We start from the raw sequence: 26955 nt of genomic DNA on the forward strand, positions 1-26955 counted from the left end.
TTGATACTCACTGTTAATCCTGACTGTTGATACTCACTGTTAATCTTCACTGTTGAACCTCACTGTTAATCCTGTATGTTGATCGTCATTGTTAATCTTCACTGTTGAACCCCACTGTTAATCCTGTGTATTGATACTCACTATTAATCCTATATGTTGATACTCACTGTTAATCCTGTATATTAATACTCACTGTTAATCTTCACTGTTGAACCTCACTGTTAATCCTGTATGTTGATCCTCATTGTTAATCTTCACTGTTGAACCCCACTGTTAATCCTGTATATTGATACTCACTATTAATCTTCACTGTTGAACCTCAGTGTTAATCCTGTATATTAATACTCACTGTTAATCTTCACTGTTGAACCTCACTGTTAATCCTGTATGCTGATACTCACTGTTATTCCTGTATGTTGATATTCACTGTTAATCTTCACTGTTGAACCTCACTGTTAATCCTATATGTTGATACTCACTGTTAATCCTGACTGTTGATCCTCGCTGTTAATCCTGTATGTTGATACTCACTGTTGAACCTCACTGTTAATCCTGTATGTTGATCCTCATTGTTAATCTTCACTGTTGAACCCCACTGTTAATCCTGTATATTAATACTCACTGTTAATCTTCACTGTTGAACATCACTGTTAATTCTGTCTGTTGATCCTCATTGTTAATCTTGTGTATTGATACTCACTGTTAATCCTATATGTTGATACTCACTGTTAATCCTGTATATTAATACTCACTGTTAATCTTCACTGTTGAACCTCACTGTTAATCCTGTATGTTGATCCTCATTGTTAATCTTCACTGTTGAACCCCACTGTTAATCCTGTGTATTGATACTCACTGTTAATCCTATATGTTGATACTCACTGTTAATCCTGTATATTGATACTCACTGTTAATCTTCACTGTTGAACCTCACTGTTAATCCTGTATGTTGATCCTCATTGTTAATCTTCACTGTTGAACCCCACTGTTAATCCTGTGTATTGATACTCACTATTAATCCTATATGTTGATACTCACTGTTAATCCTGTATATTAATACTCACTGTTAATCTTCACTGTTGAACCTCACTGTTAATTCTGTCTGTTGATCCTCATTGTTAATCCTGTGTATTGATACTCACTATTAATCCTATATGTTGATACTCACTGTTAATCCTGTATATTAATACTCACTGTTAATCCTGACTGTTGATCCTCGCTGTTAATCCTGTATATTGATACTCACTGTTAATCCTGTATATTGATACTCACTGTTAATCTTCACTGTTGAACCACACTGTTAATCCTATATGTTGATACTCACTGTTAATCCTGTATATTAATACTCACTGTTAATCCTATATGTTGATACTCACTGTTAATCCTGTATATTAATACTCACTGTTAATCTTCACTGTTGAACCTCACTGTTAATCCTATATGTTGATACTCACTGTTAATCCTGACTGTTGATCCTCGCTGTTAATCCTGTATGTTGATACTCACTGTTAATCCTGTATATTGATACTCACTGTTAATCCTGTATATTGATACTCACTGTTAATCTTCACTGTTGAACCACACTGTTAATCTTCACTGTTGAACCACACTGTTAATCCTATATGTTGATACTCACTGTTAATCCTGCTGTCGATCTTCGCTGTTAATTCTAACTATTTATCCAGACTGTTAACCTATCTACTCAATGTGCCTGCTAATTTTTCTTCAGTTGTAAGGCCTGGCATGGCCAAGCGCGTAAGGCGTGCGACTCGTAATCCGAGGGTCGCGGGTTCGCGCCCGCGTCGCGCTAAACATGTTCGCTCTCCCAGCCGTGGGGGCGTATAATGTGACGGTCAATCCCTATATTCGTTGGTAAAAGAGTAGCCCAAGAGTTGGCAGTGGGTGGTGATGACTAGCTGCCTTCCTTCTAGTCTTATACTGCTAAATTTGGGACGGCTAGCACAGATAGCCCTCGAGTAGCTTTGTGCGAAATTCAATATCTTATATATATGTTGAAGTGATACAGTTCTGTGAAGAAACGGTTTCATTTAATTATCAAGTCGTAATGTTTCATAAAACCCAACAACTGGCAGAAAAAAGCACAGAGTGTATCGATTCTTCAGATTTGTATACTTGCGTGACTGCCGGTTTCGTTCCAGCCAAAATGTACATCATCAGTGAAGGCTAAAAGTGTCATTGGATGACCAAAGACATTTTACTTTTATTAGTAGTTACAAATAAATGAGTTTATCTGTTTTAGTGTCTCCATTACATATAAATAAAATAACATTTATTACGAAAAAAACAACAAACCCTTACGTTGAGTCGGCAGTAAATTTATGGGTTAGCAACATAGTTCCATTGGTTCGATTCCCCTTCGATGGACAGAGGGAGTGTAGATAGTCCACCGTGTAGATTTGTGATAAAAACAACATCTGAATCGATCCCTATATGTTTCGTCTCCAGAATTAATAACGTTTCGACCACGAAGTAAACAAGTAGTACTTTTCAAACGTTGGCTTCACATGTGCTTAGAAAAGTGGTATTGGATCCAAGGGTCATTAGTAAAGAAAATAATGACATAGTTCCCTTGCGTGAACGATCTTAAATAAGTAGCGTGTGTGCATTATTATACAGATTAACTTAGATTATTGATTGGCTGATTGGATGCCTTCCAGTCTAAACCTAATCAACACAATGTTAATTAACTAACTGTTGTTTGTTCCGCTTACCTGGATATGTTTGAAAGTCACTTTCACCGGTTGGTTTAGGTTTTGGTTTCCGTACTGATTTAATGAAGCTGCGAGGACACGAGAATTGACCACGAAGGCTCTGTGTTTTTCTACACTGGTCGCTGCTGAACGATGGTTGGCTGAAGTGAGCAAGGTTTCCAATTTGTTGTAAGCAACGAAAAGGATACGAATAAATCCTGTTCCGTAGCAAAGAGAAACGGCAGACGTTATCATAGTCCCTAAAATTTATACTTACACAAAATGACATCGTTATCATAAACTGTAACATTCATACTTGCACAAAACGACATCGTTATCATAAACTGTAACATTCATACTCACACAAAACGACATCGTTATCATAAACTGTAACATTCATACTTACACAAAACGACATCGTTATCATAAACTGTAACATTCATACTTACACAAAATGACATCGTCATCATAAACTGTAACATTCATACTTGCACAAAACGACATCGTTATCATAAACTCTAACATTCATACTTACACAAATGACATCGTCATCATAAACTGTAACATTCATACTTGCACAAAACGACATCGTTATCATAAACTGTAACATTCATACTTGCACAAAACGACATCGTTATCATAAACTGTAACATTCATACTTGCACAAAACGACATCGTTATCATAAACTCTAACATTCATACTTACACAAAATGACATCGTCATCATAAACTGTAACATTCATACTTACACAAAATTTGTTTGTTTTTGTAATTTGATGCGAGTTTAGAACAATATTAACTCTTCCTTTTACTAAAAAAAATGTTTGCAACCTATTATTAATAGCACTAGACGTTGGTGCTTATTAGCAAAAATCATAGTAAAATTTCATAAGAAATCTTAGGCCTACTTGACTTTTGATTTGAAGTAGGATTGGTTATAGCGGTTAAATATGTATATAAACATTTTATACACTTATATATCAAAAATTACCCTACATTATAAGGTTAACATAAGACCTTACGACCAATCTAATTTTTATGAGTTTCTCAAACCTTGTGAGATATTATTGAGGTTGTGGCTGAAAATATCGACAGTATCTTTCTAATCGTTAAAATATTTAGTTTCCTATTAATTGTTTAATTACTAATCACATTCTTATTCAGATTAGCATATGAATGGTTGCTAAGTTTTTCTCTCTTTTTAGCTTTAAAAAAGACCTATATTTGGTAGTTTTTCTTTGAGATTCTCTTTATCGAGACGATTGTTTTTGTTTGTTTGTTTTTGAATTTCACACAAAGCTACACAAGGGCTATCTGCGCTAGCCGTCCCTAATTTAGCAGTGCAAGACTAGAGGGAAGGCAGCTAGTCATCACCACCCACCGCCAACTCTTGGGCTACTCTTTTATCAACGAATAGTGGGATTGACCGTCAAATTATAACGCCCTCACGGTTGAAAGGGCGAGCATTTTGGCGTGACGGGAATTCGAACCCGCGACCCTCAGATTACGAATCGAACGCCTTGACCCACCTGGCCATGCAGGGCCACTTATCAAGACGAGCCTCGCGTGACGTATTATGATTAATGAAAACACGTGAAATGTGTACCTGAATAACAGAACAAAAAGCACAAATTGAATAATGAAGATTTTGTTTCTCGATTTTCGTGCGAAGGTACACGAGCGCCATCAGCAGTAGCCGTTCCTTATTTCGAAGTAAAGACTAGAGGGAAGACAGCTAATCAACATCACACACCGCCAATTCTTGGACAGCAAGTTTACCAACGAAAAGATAAATTGACCGTAACGTTAAAATGGCAAGCATCTTCAATAAGAGGGTTCGAACCCACAGTCCGCAGGTTGCAAGTCTAGTGCCCCAACTACCAGCTTATGCTGTTTTTATCACTAAAAATACCTTGATAAAATAGGAAGCATACATGACCAAATATTACCATTTCTAGACTGTCCAGTTAAGGCTGGAGTCGGTAGTTCCATTATATCTTCAACTTTAGTCCAAGTTGGGCTGCTTTTGTCATTTGGGCTTGGAAATTGAATCTTTGACGTCGACCATGCAGGAACACGACGAACTGACACCACTATAAAATACAAAAATAAAGTGTTTATGTCTCAGATAAGACGACAGTTATGAAAAATGGTTAGTATTTAACATTCTGTTGAAAACAACGAATTCCTTATGTTACACCTATAATATATATTGTGAAATATCTGATGCGCCATTATACTGTGGATACTCAGCCCTCTATTATATCGTCAAGTACCAATAATGATCATATTGTTCTTATTTCTTTAGATGTGTCATAAAGTTTTATTATTTAAACTTCAGGTGGAAATACATATATACATTAGGACTAGCTCCTGAATAAATATATACATTAGGACTAGCTCCTCAATAAATATATACATTACAACTAGCTCCTGAATAAATATGTACATTAGAACTAACTCCAGAATAAACATATATACATTATAACTAGATCGTGAATAAATATGGTCATTAAAACTAGCTCCTGAATAAATATGTACATTACGACTAACTCCAGAATAAATTGGTACATTAGAACTAACTCCTGAATAAATATGCACATTAGGACTAGATCCTGAATAAATATGTACATTAGAACTAACTCCTGAATAAATATGCACATTAGGACTAGATCCTGAATAAATATGTACATTAGAACTAACTCCTGAATAAATATGTACATTAGGACTAACTCCTGAATAAATATGTACATTAGGACTAACTCCTGAATAAATATGTACATCAGGATTAACTCAAGAATAAATACATATACATTAGAACTAGTTCCTGAATAAATATGTACCAGAAATAACTATGTACATTAGAACTAGATCCTGAATAAATATGTACATTAGGACTAACTCCAGAATAAATATGTACATTAGAACTAACTCCTGAATAAATATGTATATTACGACTAACTCCAGAATAAATATATATATATTAGAAGTAGCTCCTAAATAAATATGTACATTACGACTAGTTCCTGAATAAATATGTACATCAGGATTAACTCAAGAATAAATACATATACATTAGAACTAGTTCCTGAATAAATATGTACATCAGGACTAAATCATGAATAACTATGTACATTAGGACTAACTCCCGAATAAATATATACATCAGGACTAACTCCTGAATAAATATATACATTTGAACTAGCTCCTGAATAAATATATACATTAGAACTAGCTCCTGAATAAGTATATACATTAGGATTAGCTCCTGAATAAATATATACATTAGAACTAGCTCCTGAATAACTATATACATTAGGACTAGCTCCTGAATAAATATGTACATTAGGAATAGCTCTTGAATAAATATATACATTTCATTTTAACTAGTACGATTTTTTTATTCATTTATGTTACGTTGTTTTTGTTTACAACACGTGTTTCTCTTTTCAGTTCTGCACCTCTTTTCTCTCTCTCTCTCTTTTGTTCGTTTTTAAAGGGCCGATGGTTAGCTCTGTGGTACAGAGATCTTTTAATTTCGTAGCTGGGGATCTGGACTCAAACCCATACAGCACTATTAACTATTCCCCAGTCTTTAAGCTGTAAATGCGTTATAAGAGCAGCAGTTAATTCCTTACAGTGATTGGCAGGTGCTGCCTTCCCTCTGGTAAATAGTTAAAAGTTAGGGCTCTATCATCTAAATTAAAGAGTTAAACCCTGAGTAACTGCTACTTACTGATCAAACACACTAGCACTCGTGATAAAACCTAGGATAACCTTCTTGATTTTGCTAGTTTTCCTTACATAATATATAGCTCCACCTATACTTACAAATATTACTTTGAGATCGCTCTACTACTTCGAAGAGGCCGTATTCCGCTAAAAGCCACGTGACTCTTTCTAGAGATTCCAGCAGCGAAGATATTGTCAACTGTTTCGTAGGTTCTGGTAAGTCCCGCCAGGAGTCGCTTCGGTTTTCTTCAATAAGGTTGCTTGAAGATTCTAATAAATTCTAAGCATAAGAGAAAGAGATAAAACCAAAAACTCATGTACATTAAACCCACTTGTCAACGTTGTGTCCAGAGGTCAAATGATTTTTTTTGTTTTAACATCAAAGTGATAATAACATGTATTAAATAGAAAATTAATGTCAGCCGTGTTTCGTAAACTTCTAATGTTGCTTTAGATTCTACTATTAGGGTACCTGGAACACTTCTTGTACGATCTCGTATCGAGTGCTTCTTTCTCCAACGTTTCGAACTTTATGTGTCAACTTATCGACAAGTTTCTGCATGACAATCGTTGACTGTCGGACATCTCCGCCATACATCGGTTTCGTTCGGCTCAAGCGGGCTAAATCAATAGCTATCATAACCATGGACTCTTCGGCTTCGATCTGGAAGAGCACCAGCAAATGGTATACAAATCAACAAAACAAAAATAGCGTGATTAACATTATTAGTCGATTGCATCGCCCCTACAGGGACTTTTTACTGTTGTCTTAAATAAAGATGGAAAGAATTAACTAAGTACATGACATTGCAGATAAATCGAAACTAATCGTTAGGGGGAGAGTTACTTCAGTACAACTTCTAAATTAAACCAGAAAAAACTTCAAATATGAGGAAGACATAGGGTCAGATCCGAACGAGCCTAATAAGGGTACAGACATGCTAGGTTTGATGTCTCGCCAGTTAAACACATATACAGGACTTTTTATTTTAAACAATCAGCAGTTTAAGCTTAAATATTCAAACTTTATAATTTATACTTGAGCAAATCCAGCTATGGTAGAATTTGTAACGAATTTTTGTATGCATAAAGTTAGGCCTAATTTCATACTTCCATGTACGGAAAAGTTTGTAAAGACGGTATTTAACATTGGTGAAGATGGTATAAGAGGGAATATATACATAAACACAGTTTTTACATCAATTAATATTTAATCCAGGTGCAAGATCGATATTTAATAACACACAGAGAGTGCATTTATAGCACGGGGGGAAACCATAAACAACATTTTACACGTTGCAAAACCTCTGTAGTTGACCTCTCTCAGCCTACATATGATTTTTAGTTGTGTTAATATGGGTTATGATATTCTTGTGTGTACAAACCCTGTTGTCTAGATTATCCACCCATGCAGAGCGACAGCCACTTAAATCTGGCCTATCTGGTGTCCACTGAACTTGTGTTGTACCACAAAACCACCTGGCGTAGCCTGGAAGAAACAAAATTATCAAAATGCATTTTGTTCCCTAAATATAAAAAGATAGAAAAACATTGTAAGTCTATAAGAGCTCACCGCAGTAAGTTATATACATCTGTTTACTTTGTATTTCACTGCAAAACTTCAGAATAAATTATCTATGCCACGCCTGAAGCACGGATTGAGCCCCGAATTTTAACGTTGTAATCACTCAACATTACCGCTGAACCACAAGAGTGATAAAAAGTGTGTGTTTACACTTTCTGAAAGATGAAAAGGATAGATGTTTTAGCGAGAAAAAAAAATTATTAGATTTAAAGTTCAACTCAATGTAAACTAATTCTAAGAAAAAATGGGTTTTGGCACTCAAATCGTGTCGCTTTGTGTTTAACTACAAACAAACTAACTAAATCACACAAACGGACAGGAACAAACACGATAAAGCTGAATATTGAATTCATATAACTGAAAAACACACAATATACTTTAAATGTATATTTATTGCTTATCATAACTTACAAAATTTACTACTGTAAAGCGGTACGTTTTCAGTTGCTTGTAAGCTGGTCATTTTTGATAACCCTCACCTGTGGCGCCATCAGGACATTTCTGTATCAACGATTGACCTTCCCTTGTGCGATTCCACAACAGTTGTCTACTGATGACCGATGGGCAGTAAGCATCCAGGTTGTTACTACTAGCAGAGGAGTGACGTGGGATGGACGGAATACTGATTTCTGTGAAGATTTACATATCAAGTCCGTTACCGGATTATCTAAATCGCTAATGTAAGTTTATCTCTTTTATTATTATCATTAGGTAAAAAGTTAGTTATCTAATGAAACTGATATATTCAGATAGATCTATTAAAAAGGTGAGTATAAGCGTCGAACGAGGAGATACTGGAGGAATTCGTAAAGTAAAAGTTCGTTAGCGTGCAAGGTTGCGGATCGAAAGGTCCCAGGTTTGAGCCGCGTTATGCTGAAACAAGCTCCGCACTGTGATAGTAATACCCTCTGCTGATGTAAAGTAATCATGTAGACGACGTGTGTTGTTGGCTGGTTGCTCTCCATCTAGCCAGTATTTCTAAATTATGGATGGCTATCCCTACGCCATTGATAACCAGAATGATCCGAATTCTATTATTTCCTGTTGTAATAGGCACAGGAAATTTAGATCAAACAGCAATAAAAAAGTGGTACACCGTGTTTGTCGTAGTGCCTTGAGCACGCATAACATTGAAAATAGACAACTGTCGGTATGCCAAAATATACACAAAACGCTTGCTACATGAAAAGAAAAAAACACCAAGTGCAGGATGTTTAATAAAAATCAAGTTGATTTTAACTCATTTTCGAAATTATTTTTCATTACGTGATTAAACTGTCATTTCTCTAATCGTCGTTAAAAGCGATCATTCAAAGACAATTATTAATTATTAAATGAAAGAGTTGATGACGCTTATGTACTTATTGTTTCAAAATTACGGAGTTCTTGCAGATAATTTAGGCATGGCGAGGCTTAGCTCAAGCAACAAGTTAAAAAAAGCGCCGTTTCTTTCGCGTGCACAATTCGCTGACCCCCTACTTTCAAGATTATGGGCACCATTTACGTTTCCGGTAGCCAAGCTGCACGACACGTGTGGCACGCGACCTTCTTCGTGCTTATCAACCGACCAAATTTCCCAGTGAATAGAACATTTCAAGAAAGTATAAACAAGTAAGACTAGGACTCATCAATGGTCATACCCAGCTTGTAGAAGGAAACTAAAACCTAAATTATAACTTTGCCTGCAGAAGGAAACCAAAACCTAAACTATTCGAAATAAATGTTGCATATGATATTACCGATATTTCTTTGAACTAAAAGTCAAACTGTTTGCCTCCAAATCATACTAGTCCTACTATCTGACTATTATAACTTTCTAACCACAATGAAATATGTAAAAAAACGCACAGGTACATTTATGGTTATTAATACTACCAAAAGGCGGCGCATGAGAATGAAAATATAATAATTTGATGTGATCATACTTTACGTAATAATTTACTTTAACTACGAATTCAAGAGATAACTCGTGTCGGGGGGGCGAGGGAAACGCGGAAAGGGACTTACCAAGAAATTTGTTTCCCACAAGTTTATTATTATTATTTTGAAAAATTAGGGGGAGCTGGTAAACAAGGGTATTTATCATGTGAATTATTACACGCTGCAAATAATCATTTATACTTCAGATAAAGGATATCGATGAACATGGGATATTTAGCCTGAACGGAACCTTATACGTATGTAAGGTAAAGGACCAAAACACGCATAGGCAGTCCGAATTTTTAACGATTGATCAGAGAGAAGCCAGACATACAGCAGCACGCACCGACATACGTGGGTTTTCTTACAACTCTTTGGGTCAAACAACGCGATTAATTGTCACTTTTATAGCATGCTTACAGTGTGTTATAATGTAAAGAATGTTCAGTGGAATAGCGTCTCAATCCCCGGACCTTTCGATTCACAGCCCGACATGGTTAACCATTAGGCTACACGCGGTTCCTTTAGAATATAAAAACTGTTTGTTTTAAAAAGTATATTTCTTAAAGTGTAGATAAATAAAGAGTGTTTTACCACTACTACACGAGCGTTTTTGTTTATTATTTGTCTTCTAGGACAATTTAAAAATTCGGGGAGAAAAATAACTGAAACACGAAACACACATAAAATACAACGTTTACGAACAATGTTTGTTTTTCATTCTGTTTTTGTCATTCAAAAACAAAACCAAAACTTGAAAAAACAACAACAACTAGTAACTTACCTGTCGTAGACGTTAAATGTTTGGTTACAAAAACCTCCTTTGGAAGAAGTGACGGGGCAAGTGACGTCATTGTGGATACTTTAACGGTTGTCGATACAGGTGAGGACGTAAATAAATTATGATGCAAAGAGGGCGTTGTAGTAGATGTCACTGGCAAATTAGGGGGAGTCGAGACGGAAATAGTCAATGGCGTGACCTGGGTAGTTCTGGGTCTCGAAGGAGGAAAGATAATGGGAAACCTTGGAGTTGTCATGGTATCGGTTGCCATAGAAACGGTTGTGCCCTGTGCTGTGAATTCTGGGAAGTTAGGCAAACCCCATTTATGAATGTGAAATACCAATAATGAAAACTGTAAATTAACAATATTAAAGTGAATTAATAGTATAGAACCGTCCTAGAATATAAATACTGTCACCGTGAGACACGCTGTCGGGCAGCGCACGAAGAGGAAGAGTTAAGCCTAATTATTAAATTTAATCCAACGTGATTGGTCAGGTTCAGTACGTTAACTTCCGATGTTCGACGGTTTAAGTCTATTCCTAATATTCAATTTCTATGTAGTTTTACAACTAAAGAATAACAAAATCAATGTTTTTAAGTCATAAGTATTACAGTAGTTTTACAAACCAGTCGTACAATTTAATTAAAATTTCCTATAAAATCATCTAATTAAGTAACGAAATATGTAAATTAGAAACCAGTTGTAAAATAAACAATTACTGCATTTCTATCTTGTTTTATTCACATGATAAGAGATCCCTTGGTGAGACAGCGATCAGTTTACTAACTTACAACGTTAAGATCCAGGGTTTGATTCCCCACAATGTACACAACAGATAGCCCAATGTAGTTTTGTTGTAAAACAAACACTTAATGTGATAGAAATAAAATAAGTGATACCTGAGTGGCATTCATAATGCACTTCTAAGTACTTCAAAGTTCCTGGACAGGGATTTCCAAAGGTGGCGCTCGTGACGTTAAGATTACAGCTTGAAGTGAAGGCACATCTGGGATAAGTAAAAAAAATGCATTTTCAAAAGAAAGGGAGCATAGCTGGAACGGGTAAAAAAACATTGTTCTTATAAACAATTTGTTACTCATTAATCGATATGATATCAATATATATATATATATACACTGACATCTACTCTATAATGTTATAAACATATTTCCATGTATATGAAAGTTCACAGAAGAGGAATCCCCTATAGATGGCGCTTGTGAACGGTGAGGTCACAATGCAAAGAGCGAAGCTTCAGCTAACGGTCGTGTATTTCAATTTACAAAAAAATGGCTGTAGCATCCACAGGGAGAAATTTTCACAGCTATACTTACATTAAAACAGACAGGAATAAACCGAGTTTATGTTTGTGACTGTCACTAAAAATACTGAAACAAGCTAATATAACCAATTAGTTTGTTACACGTGTACTAAAATACTAGACTCGATTTTCGAAAGTGTACATACAACAAACCGAATGAAAGTGAAAAATCAGATTCATACAAAGATAATTTAGTATGAATATATATATACACATTTGATTCTGAACCCGGCATAGACTAGTTTTTAGCAAGTAAAATTGCAGTTTGGAAGATCCAAGGTTCGATCTGTGATATGTCACTTAGTATGCTCCCAGTTTCAGCTACGGATACGTTATAAAACTGATAGTTATTCTCGTTATTTGGTTTCAGTAGTAGAATGTAGCTTTTGTGACGGTGGGTGTTGTTAACCAGCTGTCCTTTCTAGTCAGTATGTTAAAAGTAGAAACAGCTATAAGAGTGTAGTCCAACTACGTACAAAGTGTTGTTCAAGTTGAAAATAGTAATACAGTTTGTTTGGTTTAACGGTGCTAAAGAAACAGCCCCCCCCCCGCCATCTTCAGTGGCTCAATGGTAAATATTTGAGCTTACAACACTAGAAACGGAGTTTCGATACCCGTGATGGGCACAGCACAGATAGCCAACCAGTTGTGTAGCAATAAACTTACTAACAAAACAAATTCTAATTGATATTTTGACATTTTGATGTGTGGTTTTAAAATTTGAATTAGCACGACTCTTTTTGATCTTGTTGTAAGAACAAACAAATATTTGTTTCTAGTCAAATATTCATTCAGTTGTCTCTTATTGTTCGGTTTGGTTGATGTTAATCGCAAAGCAACACAATTGCCTATCTGTGCTTTTCCCATTGCAAATATTGAAACCCGAATCTTGGCGTCATAGGCCGATAAACTTACCGTTGACCAAGTATGAGAGATATCTGCTAAACAACGTAAGTATCAACATATATAAATAAACAAGTATTTATATAAGATTCAATGTTTGTGTGTCACACAACTTCTAAACCTTCGGTCACACCGACTTCTAAATGGTGACGAACAACTCGTTTCGGTACCGAGTTCTTCACATAAGTAAAATATTTCACGCAAATCCGGGAGAAAACTTGGGTATTTCGCAAGAAATATTTTTACGGGAATCCCACGAAAGCAAACGTCTAATTTAGCACTGATTTATACCAGAGCGCGTAAGTAAGTAGGACTAATAATTAATAAGTTCGTGACATGGTTAAAGAAATGAAATTTGCATTATAGCGGACATGGTCAATAAAATAAAAAAGTGGAAAACAGTAATTTAAGTATTAAATTTGCATTATGGTGGCCATGTTTTTAATTAATTTAAGACGCATAATTATTTATTACATATTTATATTTAGCGAAGCATCAATAAGCGTTTCTCTGTTTCTTAATGTTTTAAAAAGTCAATGAATGTACGATGTCATTAGCATCTACTTCTCTCGTTGAAACAACAATTAAAATTAAAAATGTATTAATTATTTTTGTCCTTCGCTAAATCTTAAACCAAGTAAATAACATTTAGGCCTAATTTTAAACAAATATTGTGGGTGGGAGCGAGAATACATTCTCCTACCACGCGTGTAAGACTTTGTTTGATAAAACGACAGCAACAAGGAAAAACGATTACCTTATTACAATCTTCTACGAAAAGAAACGTTGGATTAGCTCGATACTTAATACTAGATATCGTTGGTTCCACATAGAATAGAACCTATCTAATACTAGATATCGTTGGTTCCACATACAGTATGACTCATCTAATACTAGATATCGTTGGTTCTATCCTATCTATAGATATCGTTGGTTCCACAGAGTAGGACCTATCTAATACTAGGATAGCATTGGTTCCGAGAGTGTGCTACTCTGATTATAACTATCCAGTGTTTCATTGACATTAGGTTTAGGTTTTATTTTTGGTTCTTTGATGAGTGTTCGTTTTTATTCAGGTCTTACGATGCTTTTCATGTTTTGAACTACACTGAAAAAACAACACACGTGGATGCTTTGTTTGTTTGTTGTTTCGTAATTCCTTGCAAAGTCTTAGTTTTCCCAATTTTAAACTGATGGACCAGAGAGAAAGAGACAACTATAATACTAATCATGTCTAGTAATAGTAAAAATTCACTGTCACTCTTATAGCGCACCCACAACTCCAAAGTGTGCAAACAAACCACGAATCTTTCATTTCAAAAATCTGGGTATGCTAAGTATAGATCACGCCTCAACCGATAAAATTTTATTTGTCTGTCTTGTTTAAGCCCAAAAAACTGCCCGATGAGCGATATTTGCTACGCTCATGAAAAGAATTAAACCCTAAATTTTAACGCGATATAATCTATAATTTAACGCTTAGCTACCGGAGAAGTGCCCATATACAAATAATAATATTAAATAAATCGGTAAAAATGGGCTTAAGTTAGTATAAAACATGAACATTGACATGAAAAATTGGAAAACAAAAATTCCAGAATGAAGTGTTTCAAACATGACACGTTTTTGTCTCGTTAATTTGTTTGAAAACACACAAAGATATTTACACGTTACCGGATCATTCTTTGGTACATTAATAAGGTATATGTATTTAAATGGCAAACCAGTTTATCTATTTTACAAGTAATGGCCTATCCAATTTACCTCTGTGGCACAGCGGAAAGTCTGACGAATTCTAACGTTAAAAACAAAGGTGGCACAACACAGATAACCCATTGTTTAGTTTCCTGTTTAAATGGATACAAATCTTTACTTTTATACTTAGTTTCGTTAGAAATGGTTATTATCTTTATAATAATTATGTACATATTCTAAATTATAAATATACAATAAATTTTTATTTTTGGTTTCATATGTGGTTTTAGAACAGACCAAAATCTCGTAATTCCTAAGTTAGCTAAATTTCGTGAGATATAATATTTTTGGGATTACAGCAGAAAATATTTTTCACATGGGAAAACCTTATCGATTTTATATTACTATAGGTCTGAGTTTACTGTTAATTTTTTCCATGGCACTTAGAAACAAAATAACACAGAAGACAACCTACCTTTCATACAGGACGTAGTACGACCTCTCAGTACTTACAGTACTAGCACAGAAGAAAACCTACCTTTCATACAGGATATAGTACGACCTCTCAGTACTTACAGTACTAACACAGAAGACAACCTACCTTTCATACAGGATATAGTACGACCTCTCAGTACTTACAGTACTAGCACAGAAGACAACCTACCTTTCATACAAGACATAGTACGACCTCTCAGTACTTACAGTACTAGCACAGAAGACAACCTACCTTTCATACAAGACATAGTACGACCTCTCAGTACTTACAGTACTAACACAGAAGACAACCTATCTTTCATACAGGACGTAGTACGACCTCTCAGTACTTACAGTACTAACACAGAAGACAACCTATCTTTCATACAGGACGTAGTACGACCTCTCAGTACTTACAGTACTAACACAGAAGACAACCTACCTTTCATACATGACATAGTACGACCTCTCAGCGGCACAGTCGACACTCCAGTTTAGTTCTGCGTCCTTGTTACAAACAGTAATGCTGAATCTACCATAATTAGCACGAATGATCTTGATTAAGTTGCCATGGCTACAAGATAACTGAAGTACAGTGCCCTCACAGGCAAACATCGTGAGGTACTTCCCCTCTGCCAGAAAAACAAACACAAATATTTTTATGTCAGTTTAATGTCAGTAAAAATTAATCACAAATATTGAACGACGTAACATTGTGACTTTTTAACGCTAAACCTAAAGTTAAACGAAACAGAAACAGTTCATTCACAACTGAGTTTTATGAGTTTGGAACATGATGTTGGAGTTCTAAAACTAAAGAAAGGAAAATATTGTTCACAACCAAATCCAAAGACATTTGGACTAACGAACGTGTAGATTCATCTGTCCCCGTCTAACATGTTGATCTAAGGTCAAATTGAACTGGCATGGCCGGGTGGTTAAGCCACTCGAATCGTAATCCGAGGGTCGCTGGTTCAAATCCCTGTCACACCAAACATCCTCGCCCTTTCAGCCGTGGGGGCGTTATAAAGTTATGGTCAATCCCACTATTCGTTGGTAAAAAAGTAGCCCAAGAGTTGGCGGTGGGTATTGATGAGTAGCTGCCTTCTCTCTAGACTTACATTGCAAAATTAGGGACGGTTAGCGTAGATAGCCTTCGTGTAGCTTTGCGCGAAATTCAAAACAAATCAAACCGAAACCTTAGGTCAAATAACATCTAATTTAAATAATTTAACCTCAAATGAAACACTTTGTTTTACGTTATTCTTAGTTTTTCAGTGACGGGCGTATTCTAGTAGACAGCATGTTAAACTTGATTGAAATGTTCAAACAGTGTAGTCATTCATCGAGTTGCGCTCTGTCAGGTATTGGTGCATTATAAAAGTGACAATCACTTTCGTCGTTTGGTTAAATAGGTAGGATAAAGCCCTTATAGTAATGGGAGTTGCTAACCGGATGTATTTTCTTCGGTCAGTAGTTCAAAATCAGAAACCGTTAGAACCTGAACTCTGGGGTCTCTCCCCCGGTTGTTTCACTCACGTCCGCTTAATGGAAAGTTCAGTTTGAAAGTTCCATTTGTATACTATCCATGATACACAAACTGAAAAGTTTGGTATTCCAGACTTTATAGCTAACGACTAGTTAGATATTCAAATATATCTCCTTAGAACATTTCTGACAGGTTACCAAATACAAGGTGTCGGCGGCGAGGAATCATCCATGAAAATTCAAACATCGTAAAAAAGAATTAATACATCTTAACAGGCGTTAATCCCGTAATCAGTAAAGATGTTTAACCCTCGGTGGTAATAACTAATTACGGGAGAGGGTTATTTGATGACCATCTGAAGTGGAAAGTTATCTTGGTAAAGAAGGACGGACCTTTTAGGTCTGATGGTCTTTTCTTGTTTTATTTCGTACGTGCCATCAAAACCTCGTTAAGATCTCCCAGATGCAAAAATCGTATTAATTACTGTCGGTGAAACAGTATATCATGAAGTGTAAGTTCGCTTTCATTAACTTATTTTGTTTTTCTAACAGTACTTTAATGAATACTCATCCGGCAATAATTAAGAAAATATTTATATGAATTATAATCTCTCCAGTGGCACAGCGGTATGTTTGTGGATGCACAATGATTTCGATACTCGTTGTGGGTAGAGCACAGCTAGACCATTGTGAGGCTTTGTGCCTAATTTCAAAAAACATATATATAAATTATAAACAATAATATTTATGACAATAACAGCAGCGCCCCTTGTGCTTACTCTATCTTTTTTTTTTTTTTTTACCTGCGCATGTCTGCAAAAATAAATAAAAGAAACATTGTTACAACTCAAAACTAATCAACCCTATATTCTATGGTGTCAAGTAAGAAGGTAGATAGACAGGGGGCTTACCAAGCTGATAGACAGAAAAATAGAGACATACAGTTAAATCAGTGATTACAAGAGGTGTCGTGAGAGTTTCATCAAATGATGAATTAATTAATAACATTGAAAAGTCTATAAAAGGAATAATATTTCATGTTTAAATGTTTTATACGGTTTAAATCAAGGTAAGTCGGTTAGGGACGTCATCAGCTAAAAAATCAATTGAGTTAGGTTAACAGTTAATTTACTCGGTAAGCGGAGAGATAGATAGACAACTAAACCAAACTTTTTTTCAATTTGTGTATCATGGATAGTATACAAATTGAACTTTCCATTAAGCGGACGTGAGTGAAACATCCGGGGGAGAGACCCCCAGAGTTCAGGTTCTAGCGGTTTCTGATTTTGAACTACTGACCGAAGAAAATACATCCGGTTAGCAACTCCCATTACTATAAGGGCTTTATCCTACCTATTTAACCAAACGACGAAAGTGATTGTCACTTTTATAATGCACCAATACCTGACAGAGCGCAGCTCGATGAATGACTACACTGTTTGAACATTTCAATCAAGTTTAACATGCTGTCTACTAGGATACGCCCGTCACTGAAAAACTAAGAATAACCTAAAACAAAGTGTTTCATTTGAGGTTAAATTATTTAAATTAGATGGTATTTGACCTTAGGTTTCAGTTTGGTTTGTTTTACATTTCGCGCAAAGCTACACGAAGGCTATCTGCGCTAACCGTCCCTAATTTTGCAATGTAAGTCTAGAAAGAAGGCAGCTACTCATCAATACCCATCGCCAACCCTTGGGCTACTTTTTACCAACGAATAGTGAAATTAACCGTTACATTATAACGCCACCACGGCATAAAGGGATAGCATGTTTGGTGTGACAGAGATTCGAACCCGCGACCCTCGAATTTCGATTCGAGCGCTCTAATCATTTGGTCGTGAGAATTAAAACCGGTGGAGTCGCTAAGTTACGTCATTTTGAGCAATTTTAAAGTTTCTGCCTTTTACAACACTCGGGCAAAACCTGAGAATTTACTCTTTCCCTGTTGTAAACCATTTGATGAATGGTTTTTACGGATACCCAAGAAGGAATGAGTGCATTACTGAAAAAGAGTTTTAGCGAACAAATTTGTAGGCTTACATTTTATCTTGAGTGAAAGTAACTTATTGTATAACCGTATACATGAGCTTTGAATGTCACGTGTTCCGTTCATAAAACCCCTTTTCTGATTTCAGAAACTGAATCAAAACGACTAGTTCTTATTGCGACATTCAACGTCCACGATCATCAGCTGCATAATAACTAAATGTAACTGACCATGACATATAACACTGAAGTGTTTTAGGATTATGATCTGTCAATCACGTGATGCACAAGACATGGATAAGGTTTATAAAAAAGGATGTACAATCGTCCATTTCCCTGTAAAATACACACAAAACTCCAGTGGTACTTAGGGAAATTGATAACTGGAATATTGATAGCTTCACGTGCTATTGTGGGATTGGGATTAAAACATATCTATATCTATACAGTTATCTAAAGAGTTATCTATACAGTTAGTTTTACTTCCTGTGCTTTATTTTCATGTTTAATCTCATTGTTGTATAAGATATGTTTAAATTTCCTTTCCTTCCTAAACACAATACAGGAAAAAACAAAACTAATTGGTACAGAAGAGTACTTATTACTGAGTTTATACAGGCTGCTGCAAGTTTTATAGAGGTTACTGAAGGCTTCATACAGGTTGCTGCAAGTTTTATAGAGGTTATTGCAGGTTTCACACAGGTTGCTGCAAGTTTTATAGAGGTTACTGAAGGTTTCATGCAGGTTGCTGCAAGTTTTATAGAGGTTACTACAGGTTTCATACAGGTTGCTGCAAGTTTTATAGAGATTACTGTAGGTTTTATACAGGTTGCTGCAAGTTCTATAGAAGTTCATGAAGGTTTTCTCCCCTAACCTCTTTTTTTTTTTATTCAGTTCCGATTAAAAATAGGTAAAGCTTAAGGTGGATATTAATACAATTATGCCGTTCGGTTCCGGGTCCTCTCCGTCGTCGGACCGTGTCGTTTTCTTGCCGTCTCTGTACAGGTTCCTTGTACAATACGGTACTGGAGAGAGAATGTGCGCATGCGTGGTCTTCTGGAATTACTGATTTCTTAGCATACGTTTACTTTATTTCTACTCTGGAGCGACTTGTTATCTCGAATATAGAAATACAGTCCCCTGCCCTCTTCCATTGTGGACCAACAGGATAGGGAGATATTCCTCGCGAGATGTGTCGTCACCTTATCAGGTTGTAACACCTTACGGACATCAGAACCACTTTGTCGTGATACGAAGCGACACCTTACGGACATCAGAACCACTTTGTCGTGGTACGAAGCGAAACAACGAAGAAAACTTGGAATTTTCCCTTTTACTATTTCCGCATATAAAACGTCGGCATCAGCTGAGTTTCTATAGCAACAAAATGGATTTTTCTTTCTCTTACACAAAAAGCCTAACCTAACTCTTTGGAACCCTGTTGTCGCTGGTGTCGACATCAGTCGTTCTTCAGGGCCAACAGTGGTATTAGGACGTAAACAATAAAAATAATTTGATTGGAAAACTTATTTAAGTATTCAGTTGAAGATTAACACAAGACATCCACATCTCTGGTGGCTAACACCACAAGACATCCACATCTCTGATGGCTAACACAAGACATCCACATCGCTGGTGAATATCAAGATGTAACTTTCTTGGCGAGGAAAGCTTTGTACTATTTTAAAGGTAACACTTGTCACGAAATTTATAAACAAGAGGTAAGGGTATATATTGTTGCAGGGGCGTAGCCAGAAATGGCCATTGGGGGAGTTAGTTTGAGTGCTTGATGCAAGCGCCGTAGGCGCAAAGCTATGCTAGGGGGGTCTGGGGACATGCCCTCCCTGGAAAATTTTAAAATAAAAACACAAAAGAAAAGCCTGAATTATGCAATCTGAGACCACCTTCTTGGCAAATTTCAGAATGGCACACTGAGATGTTTGTCTTATTTTTTTAATCATAAATAAATTTCTAGACCTATATATATAATATACAACTTAAAGTTATCAGGCCCAATAAAGTAGGCCTCATTATACATTCACCGTGATATTAAAGTTGAACCAAACTGTGTTGTAGATGTCTCGGCAAGAACGAACAGGCGTTTGAGCCTTTCATAGATATTCGATCGTATTTCTCTAGTTCTGACAAAACTTGCTGTATTAAAAGTGTTCAATCAGAAATTTGCAATTGACCATTTGTTGTGTGTGAAATTATCTGCCATGCAATCACGGATCTTTATGAAACTACACAGGTGGCAACTGAACTTCTCTAAAAAGTTTGGGTCCATGGGGGGGTTTAACCACCAACTCCCCTGGCTACGCCCCTGTATTGTTGAAAGACGCAGCTAAAATAGTGAAACGTTTCTTAAATATTTATAGCATTTTCAATAGTATAGTAGTTCCACAAAGTTGCATTAAATCCAAATGGGGCAAGTTTACAGACCTATTATAAACTATAGCCAGGTAGTGACAGTAACAAATCAAAAGTTAAGAAAAGAAATAAGACATTTAGTTAGTCTGCTTACATAGATATAAAGCGATTAATAAAGTTAAAGTAAAACCGTTGTTAACAGTGAGAGTGTATTCTAACGGTTAAAACACTTATACTATGAAGTAAAAACTTGTATTATTCCTCATTGGTTGGACCCATGAGTAAAAGCAAAGAAAAATAGATTGTAATACATCAGCCATACTATTTCTGCCATATAAAATGTCGACGAGACCTTTTGCATAATAATAACTCTCATCAAACAAGCTGGATTATAATATACATAATAGTCTAAGTGTTACATTTATATCAGTTTCCATGAATAACAACTGTTCTGGTGCGAACCAGATTACAGAAGCGAAATTATAATTATTACCGATTTATTTGAGTCTTTTACAGATAAGACTTTTAGGGTAACACAGTATCAATTTATTTTACTCATCACACACCGACTATTTATACCAGATACAAGCTCGACATCAAGTTACAATTAAACCACTTTATTCATAAATGACTACAATCTAATTCCTGTTAAAGAAATATCTCAAAATTTAAAGTCAAACCTAGCAATAGAAAATCAATCAACTTGAACGCCTCTCCCGTTGTTTTCCCTTGCTTAGACAGACATCTCTAGAAACCAAATATATCTGTATCTAATTTTGAGCAGCTAACCACTGTGACCAGAGGAAGGATGGCCAGTGAGAAATACCTGTGTTCATAAGGCGATTTCTCCGTCTCTTTGAACTGAATATAGTGAATGACTGTCACTTTTACAACGCGTTCACAGCCGAGGGCGTGAAGAGTGTTCAGTGACTTAATGTTTCGAGTCTCGCAGCTCGATGACTAAACACTAGGCCACGCCTGGCCCGTCAACTCTAGTAAAGGTTTGTTTATACATTGTATTCACCACAAACAAACAGCTTTACTGTGGAACTCGTTCTTAACGAGTAATTTTCTTTTTCTTTCAAAGTGAATGGGCAGTGGCCCGGCCTGAAGTCGTAAATGGGTGTCGTTTCCATGTCTCATAATTCGTTCCATATAGGCGTATGCTTACTAACAGGCCAACTGGTCGACTTTTAGAAATTTTCGGATTCCTAATACTATGATACTTTAATGACAAATAGAATGGAACCGTCGTGGTTAAAATAAAACTAAATCTCTGTGATTCTCTTTTGCGTTATTTCTGCCTCTCTTTCTCCCCCGTAGTACAACGGTAAACTTCAGAGTTTACAATGTTATAGAACTCGGGGGAACGATCCCTGCAGTGGGGAAGGTTTCTTTGTTTTGTTATTCAGCATAACGTTGCATGACGGACTGGCTATCTGTACCGTGTCTGATCTCACACCCACCCCTCGGTAAGCTTGAAAAAGGTTTATTACGCAAAAATTCGGGGTTCGATCGCCGCAGTGAGCAGAGCATAGATAGCCTGTTGCGTAGCTTTGCCTTTAACAACAAACAAATAAAAGCACCATTACTAGTGGGAAGTGTGTCTTACTTATTTAACATCGAAACAAGTTTTGTTTAGTTTCCTGATAACTAAACATAATATTAAAATAGACATAATCTCACACTATATAGATAATAACTATATAATCTTACTATATAAATAGTACTCACACTATATAGATAATAACTATATAATCTTACTATATAAATAGTAAAAATAATCTCACGCTATATAAATAGTAAATACAATCTCACACTATATAAATAGTAAATACAGTCTCACAAGGTATAACCAATAAATATAGTCTCACAAGGTATAAATAGTAAATACAATCTCACGCTATATAAATAGTAAATACAATCTCACGCTATATAAATAGTAAATACAATCTCACACTATATAAATAGTAAATACAGTCTCACAAGGTATAACCAATAAATATAGTCTCACAAGGTATAAATAGTAAATACAATCTCACGCTATATAAATAGTAAATACAATCTCACGCTATATAAATAGTAAATACAATCTCACGCTATATAAATAGTAAATACAGTCTCACAAGGTATAAATAATAAATATAATCTCACACAATATAAACAGTGAATACAATCTCACGCTATATAAACAGCAAATATAATCTCACAATATATAAATAGTAAATATAACCTCACACTGGTCAACCGATTAAATTTAGAGACGACTGTAGATGGCCTTAGTAACTTTACTACAAATTATAAATACAATCACCGATTATTTAGTTGCTATGAAAGGTTAACCTTATGGTTCTTTTACATACAATTACGTCATGTGAAAATTCTGTTACACCTATCATCTTGTTTGCTTTGTTTTTGTTGAATTCTACGCAAAGCTACTCCACGGCTAACTTCGCTAGCCGTCCCTAATTTTGAAATGAGAGATAAGAGAAAAAACAGCTGGTCAGCATCACCCATTGCCATATTGGGATTCACTATTGCATTATAATGCCTCCGCGGCTGAAAGAACGAGTATTTTAGATAAAGGAGATTTGAACTCAAGACTAATATTACGAACTGAGCGACCAATAACCATTAGGACTGTTACAATCTAAGCACCTCACATGCATGTCGCATTTTATTTTAAAACGCGTAATTTTAGGGTATTATTTATATTTTATATTTCATGTTCTGTTTGGACCCTCGTTCCTTAGATATTAATATACTCATACACACTCCCTCTTTTTCTACTACCACGTGCAAATAATTCTATCCTCCTTTTTTTTTCACAACATAACAAGTATTTTATAACAGAAAAACGTCTATCATGGGGCGAATTAAACTCCGAAAATCGGGTAATCCTGTAACTATTATTACCATAACTGCCTGGGTTTACAGCACTTAACGCCCACAATTATTTAGGACAGAAAAAAATATACAACGTTCAAGTTTCCTAGTTGGCTCACGTGGAGTTATATTTTTCTTATTCTTAGTTCGTTGACACAGTAAACACATGGTGACATCAATTTGTTTTTTACAGAATGGAAATCATGCCCTCACAGTGAAATCAGCCCACCACCTAGCGGGTAGCATTATTCGACATGACGCGATGAAAATTGGCCTGCACTTAAAGATAAATGTAGACATGCGTGGCTGCGAAGACTCGAATTTATTTTAAAGTTTATTAACATGTTCGTATTAGGGGAACGTCCAAGAAAAGAATCAGTTACAAAAATACAAGTCTAAAAATACTTAAAAAACAACAACATATATGCCTATGTAACTAATCACAGAGATGGATACAGTTTGTTTGGCTTGTTTTTAATTTTGTGCAAAGCTACACGAAGGCTATCTGCGCTATCCGTCCTTAATTTAGCAGTGTAAGACTACAGGGAAGGCAGCTAGTCATTATTACCCACCGCCAACTCTTGGGCTACTCTTTTACCAACTTATAGTGGGATTGACCATCACATTATAACGCCCTCACGGTTGAAAAGGCGAATATGTTTGGTGTGATGGGGATTCGAACCAGAGACCTTCAGCTTACGGGTCGAGCGCCCAATCCGGCTGGTCATGCCGAGTCCGATGTTTACAGACACTTCACCGTCGTATTACGTTACTATTTGAATATGATAGCTAGTGGACTACTGTTTTAGAAATTTCACACAAAAATACGAATGCGCTTAGCCATTCCTAACGAACAGCACGAACCATCAACTCTCGTGCTACTCTTGTCCCAAATTGTGGGATTTAACTTTTAATACATCCAGGAACCAAAAATGCATAGCTAATTTGGGGGGGGGGAGGATATGCAGTGGCCCAAAGGCTTCAGAGTGCGAAGCCTTTTTTTTATGCGATTGTGGGACGCAAGCCATGAATCATCGGATTGATTCGTTTGGGCACGCCTGAACCTGTTGAGAACTGATTTCTTTGTTAAATCTTTAAAGATATATCAGGATTATTTGATATCCTAGTCCTAGTGGCTCAGCGATAAGTATAAAAACTTATAACACTGAAAACCGGGTTTCAAAACCCATGATGGACACGCACATTGTATAACTTTGCGTTTAACATCAAGCAAATTAACAGCTTGTGTGACTCCAGTAACGACAAGAACCTCTCATTCAAAAATACAAAGAAGAACCGAAATGCTCGTTATCGGAGACTGGAAAAGAAGTGTACTGAAACCAAAGAATCAGTATTAACGTATTATTTTCGCATACTTGTTTCATTCGTCACGCGACGTATAATTGTCTCAAACCAGTTGTAACTCGTTGGTAACAACGGAAACAAACACAGGAGATGGTAAAATATAAAGAAATGGTGACTAAAATGCAGTCTTTCTTCTTTAGTAACTGAACAGGTATATTATATTATATAGCATATAGTATATTATAGACTTTAACAGTCAAAGAACGCCTCAGTCACTTCATAGACATATACGTGTGTATATAAAAAGCATTATTACATCCGGGTTATTAGACATTTGTGAAGGCTATATATCATCGAATATAGATGTATATTTCTAATGTGGGTAGCAAATTGTAGGAATAATCACCTATGTATTGTGGAGGAGGACCTTAGGGAAAGATTCTAGTCAATCATATAGTTCTTTTAGAACGACTGCTTGTTCACGTTACGTGACTGATGTGCATGTAATTAAAGACGGGCTGATAAAACACGTTATTTCCCATGATCCCCTCGGAGAAAGTGAGTTCAGGAACGACGATAAAATACGAGGCTTAGACGATTATTGATTACATAGTCCCCGAGGGCGACGAACATGTATTCTTTTATTTTTGTTCCCTTTTGTTTTGTTTTTTTCATTTCGATTTTGAAGAGGCTAACAGAAAGTATGTTGAACGTCACAGCACCGTTTTAGTGTGACTTAACAGCGTTATTAAATTTTATGTTAGTCGACGTGAATTCACGATAATGAAGTTTCAATATATTGAATACTCATGGCAACACAATTTATTCAACAGACGGGCGAATTTCATTTGTTTGTTGTTAAGCGCAAAGGTACACTTTGGGGGTTACTGTAAAAATAAAAGTGATAGTTAAAATAATTTATTTTATTTTTTAAGGTTAACCCTTCAAATTGAAAAACGCTCCCGGCGTCAAATTGTAATTTAAATTTAGATATAAAATATATACATGCATCTAATTCGCAGTAGGGTTGGTAACGAAGATAGTGGTTCGATTTCCCAGTAGGTGTCACTCTTAAATTTTATTAAATTATAAACATATACATATATAAAAAGATCCATGCCTTGGGTAAACGGGTAGGTCTGAAACACTGACAGTGTCCATAGACTTTTTCTTTAATGACCCTAAGGTAAACTAGCAGATTGGAATTGGTTAGGCTTGTCCACCATCTGCTCTTTTTCAAACATCGTTTTTACAGCCTTGACACCAGTGGCTTCGAGATGTGGTGGATGATGAACTAGTATCGCCTTGAATGGAAGATGTTGAAATAAATGTTCTTATAGCAGAGAGAGAGAAAAAAAAGCTTGTCTGAGAGTCAAGGCCAGCTACAGAAACAAGGAAATTATCTGAAGATGGCGGTGTCTCAGTAAACTGTAAAGATAATTTTATTCTTAATATCAAAATGAAAATGTGTTTGCTGTATGGTTGTAAAGTTATTTAACCGATTGTCAAGTATTTTACCTTGCTATTGAAATAAGTACTTGATTAACTGGTAAAGCAGAAAGAAACGTATGTTTAGTAACTGCAATGAAGGGAAAAAAAATTAAAATGCTTTGGCATCGAATTTCGGCATTAAGCTTACATCAAATGCTAGACCCCAAAATACTGACACTCAGAATATATCAGTATCTATTTGGGGCAAAGCTACCAAGGCAGTTTGCTACGGTCCCTTATTTGAACTACACTGGCCACAGAGGCAATGCAAGTAATTAGCAGCACCCAACCAACCACGCAA

General features: G+C 35.9%; 1 protein-coding gene across 2 annotated transcripts in view; it reads right to left on the minus strand.

Moving 5' to 3' along the window:
- LOC143238030 (latrophilin Cirl-like) overlaps positions 1-26955 on the minus strand; it is a 57990-nt gene that overhangs the window by 18638 nt on the left and 12397 nt on the right. For both annotated transcript variants that reach the window (XR_013020382.1, XM_076477922.1), the window contains exons 3-11: positions 15569-15758; positions 11633-11739; positions 10733-11029; positions 8508-8657; positions 7829-7932; positions 6916-7107; positions 6543-6723; positions 4661-4804; positions 2733-2929 (exon numbers count right to left, since the gene is read on the minus strand). Coding sequence is in view for 1 of the 2 variants with exons in the window: in XM_076477922.1 (XP_076334037.1) it covers positions 2733-2929; positions 4661-4804; positions 6543-6723; positions 6916-7107; positions 7829-7932; positions 8508-8657; positions 10733-11029; positions 11633-11739; positions 15569-15758 (1562 nt within the window). In the remaining variant the exon portion in view is untranslated. The remainder of the gene's footprint in view (positions 1-2732; positions 2930-4660; positions 4805-6542; positions 6724-6915; positions 7108-7828; positions 7933-8507; positions 8658-10732; positions 11030-11632; positions 11740-15568; positions 15759-26955) is intronic.

The sequence above is a fragment of the Tachypleus tridentatus genome, chromosome 13 (genome assembly GCF_004210375.1).
Source record: "Tachypleus tridentatus isolate NWPU-2018 chromosome 13, ASM421037v1, whole genome shotgun sequence".
Classification (NCBI taxonomy): domain Eukaryota; kingdom Metazoa; phylum Arthropoda; class Merostomata; order Xiphosura; family Limulidae; genus Tachypleus; species Tachypleus tridentatus.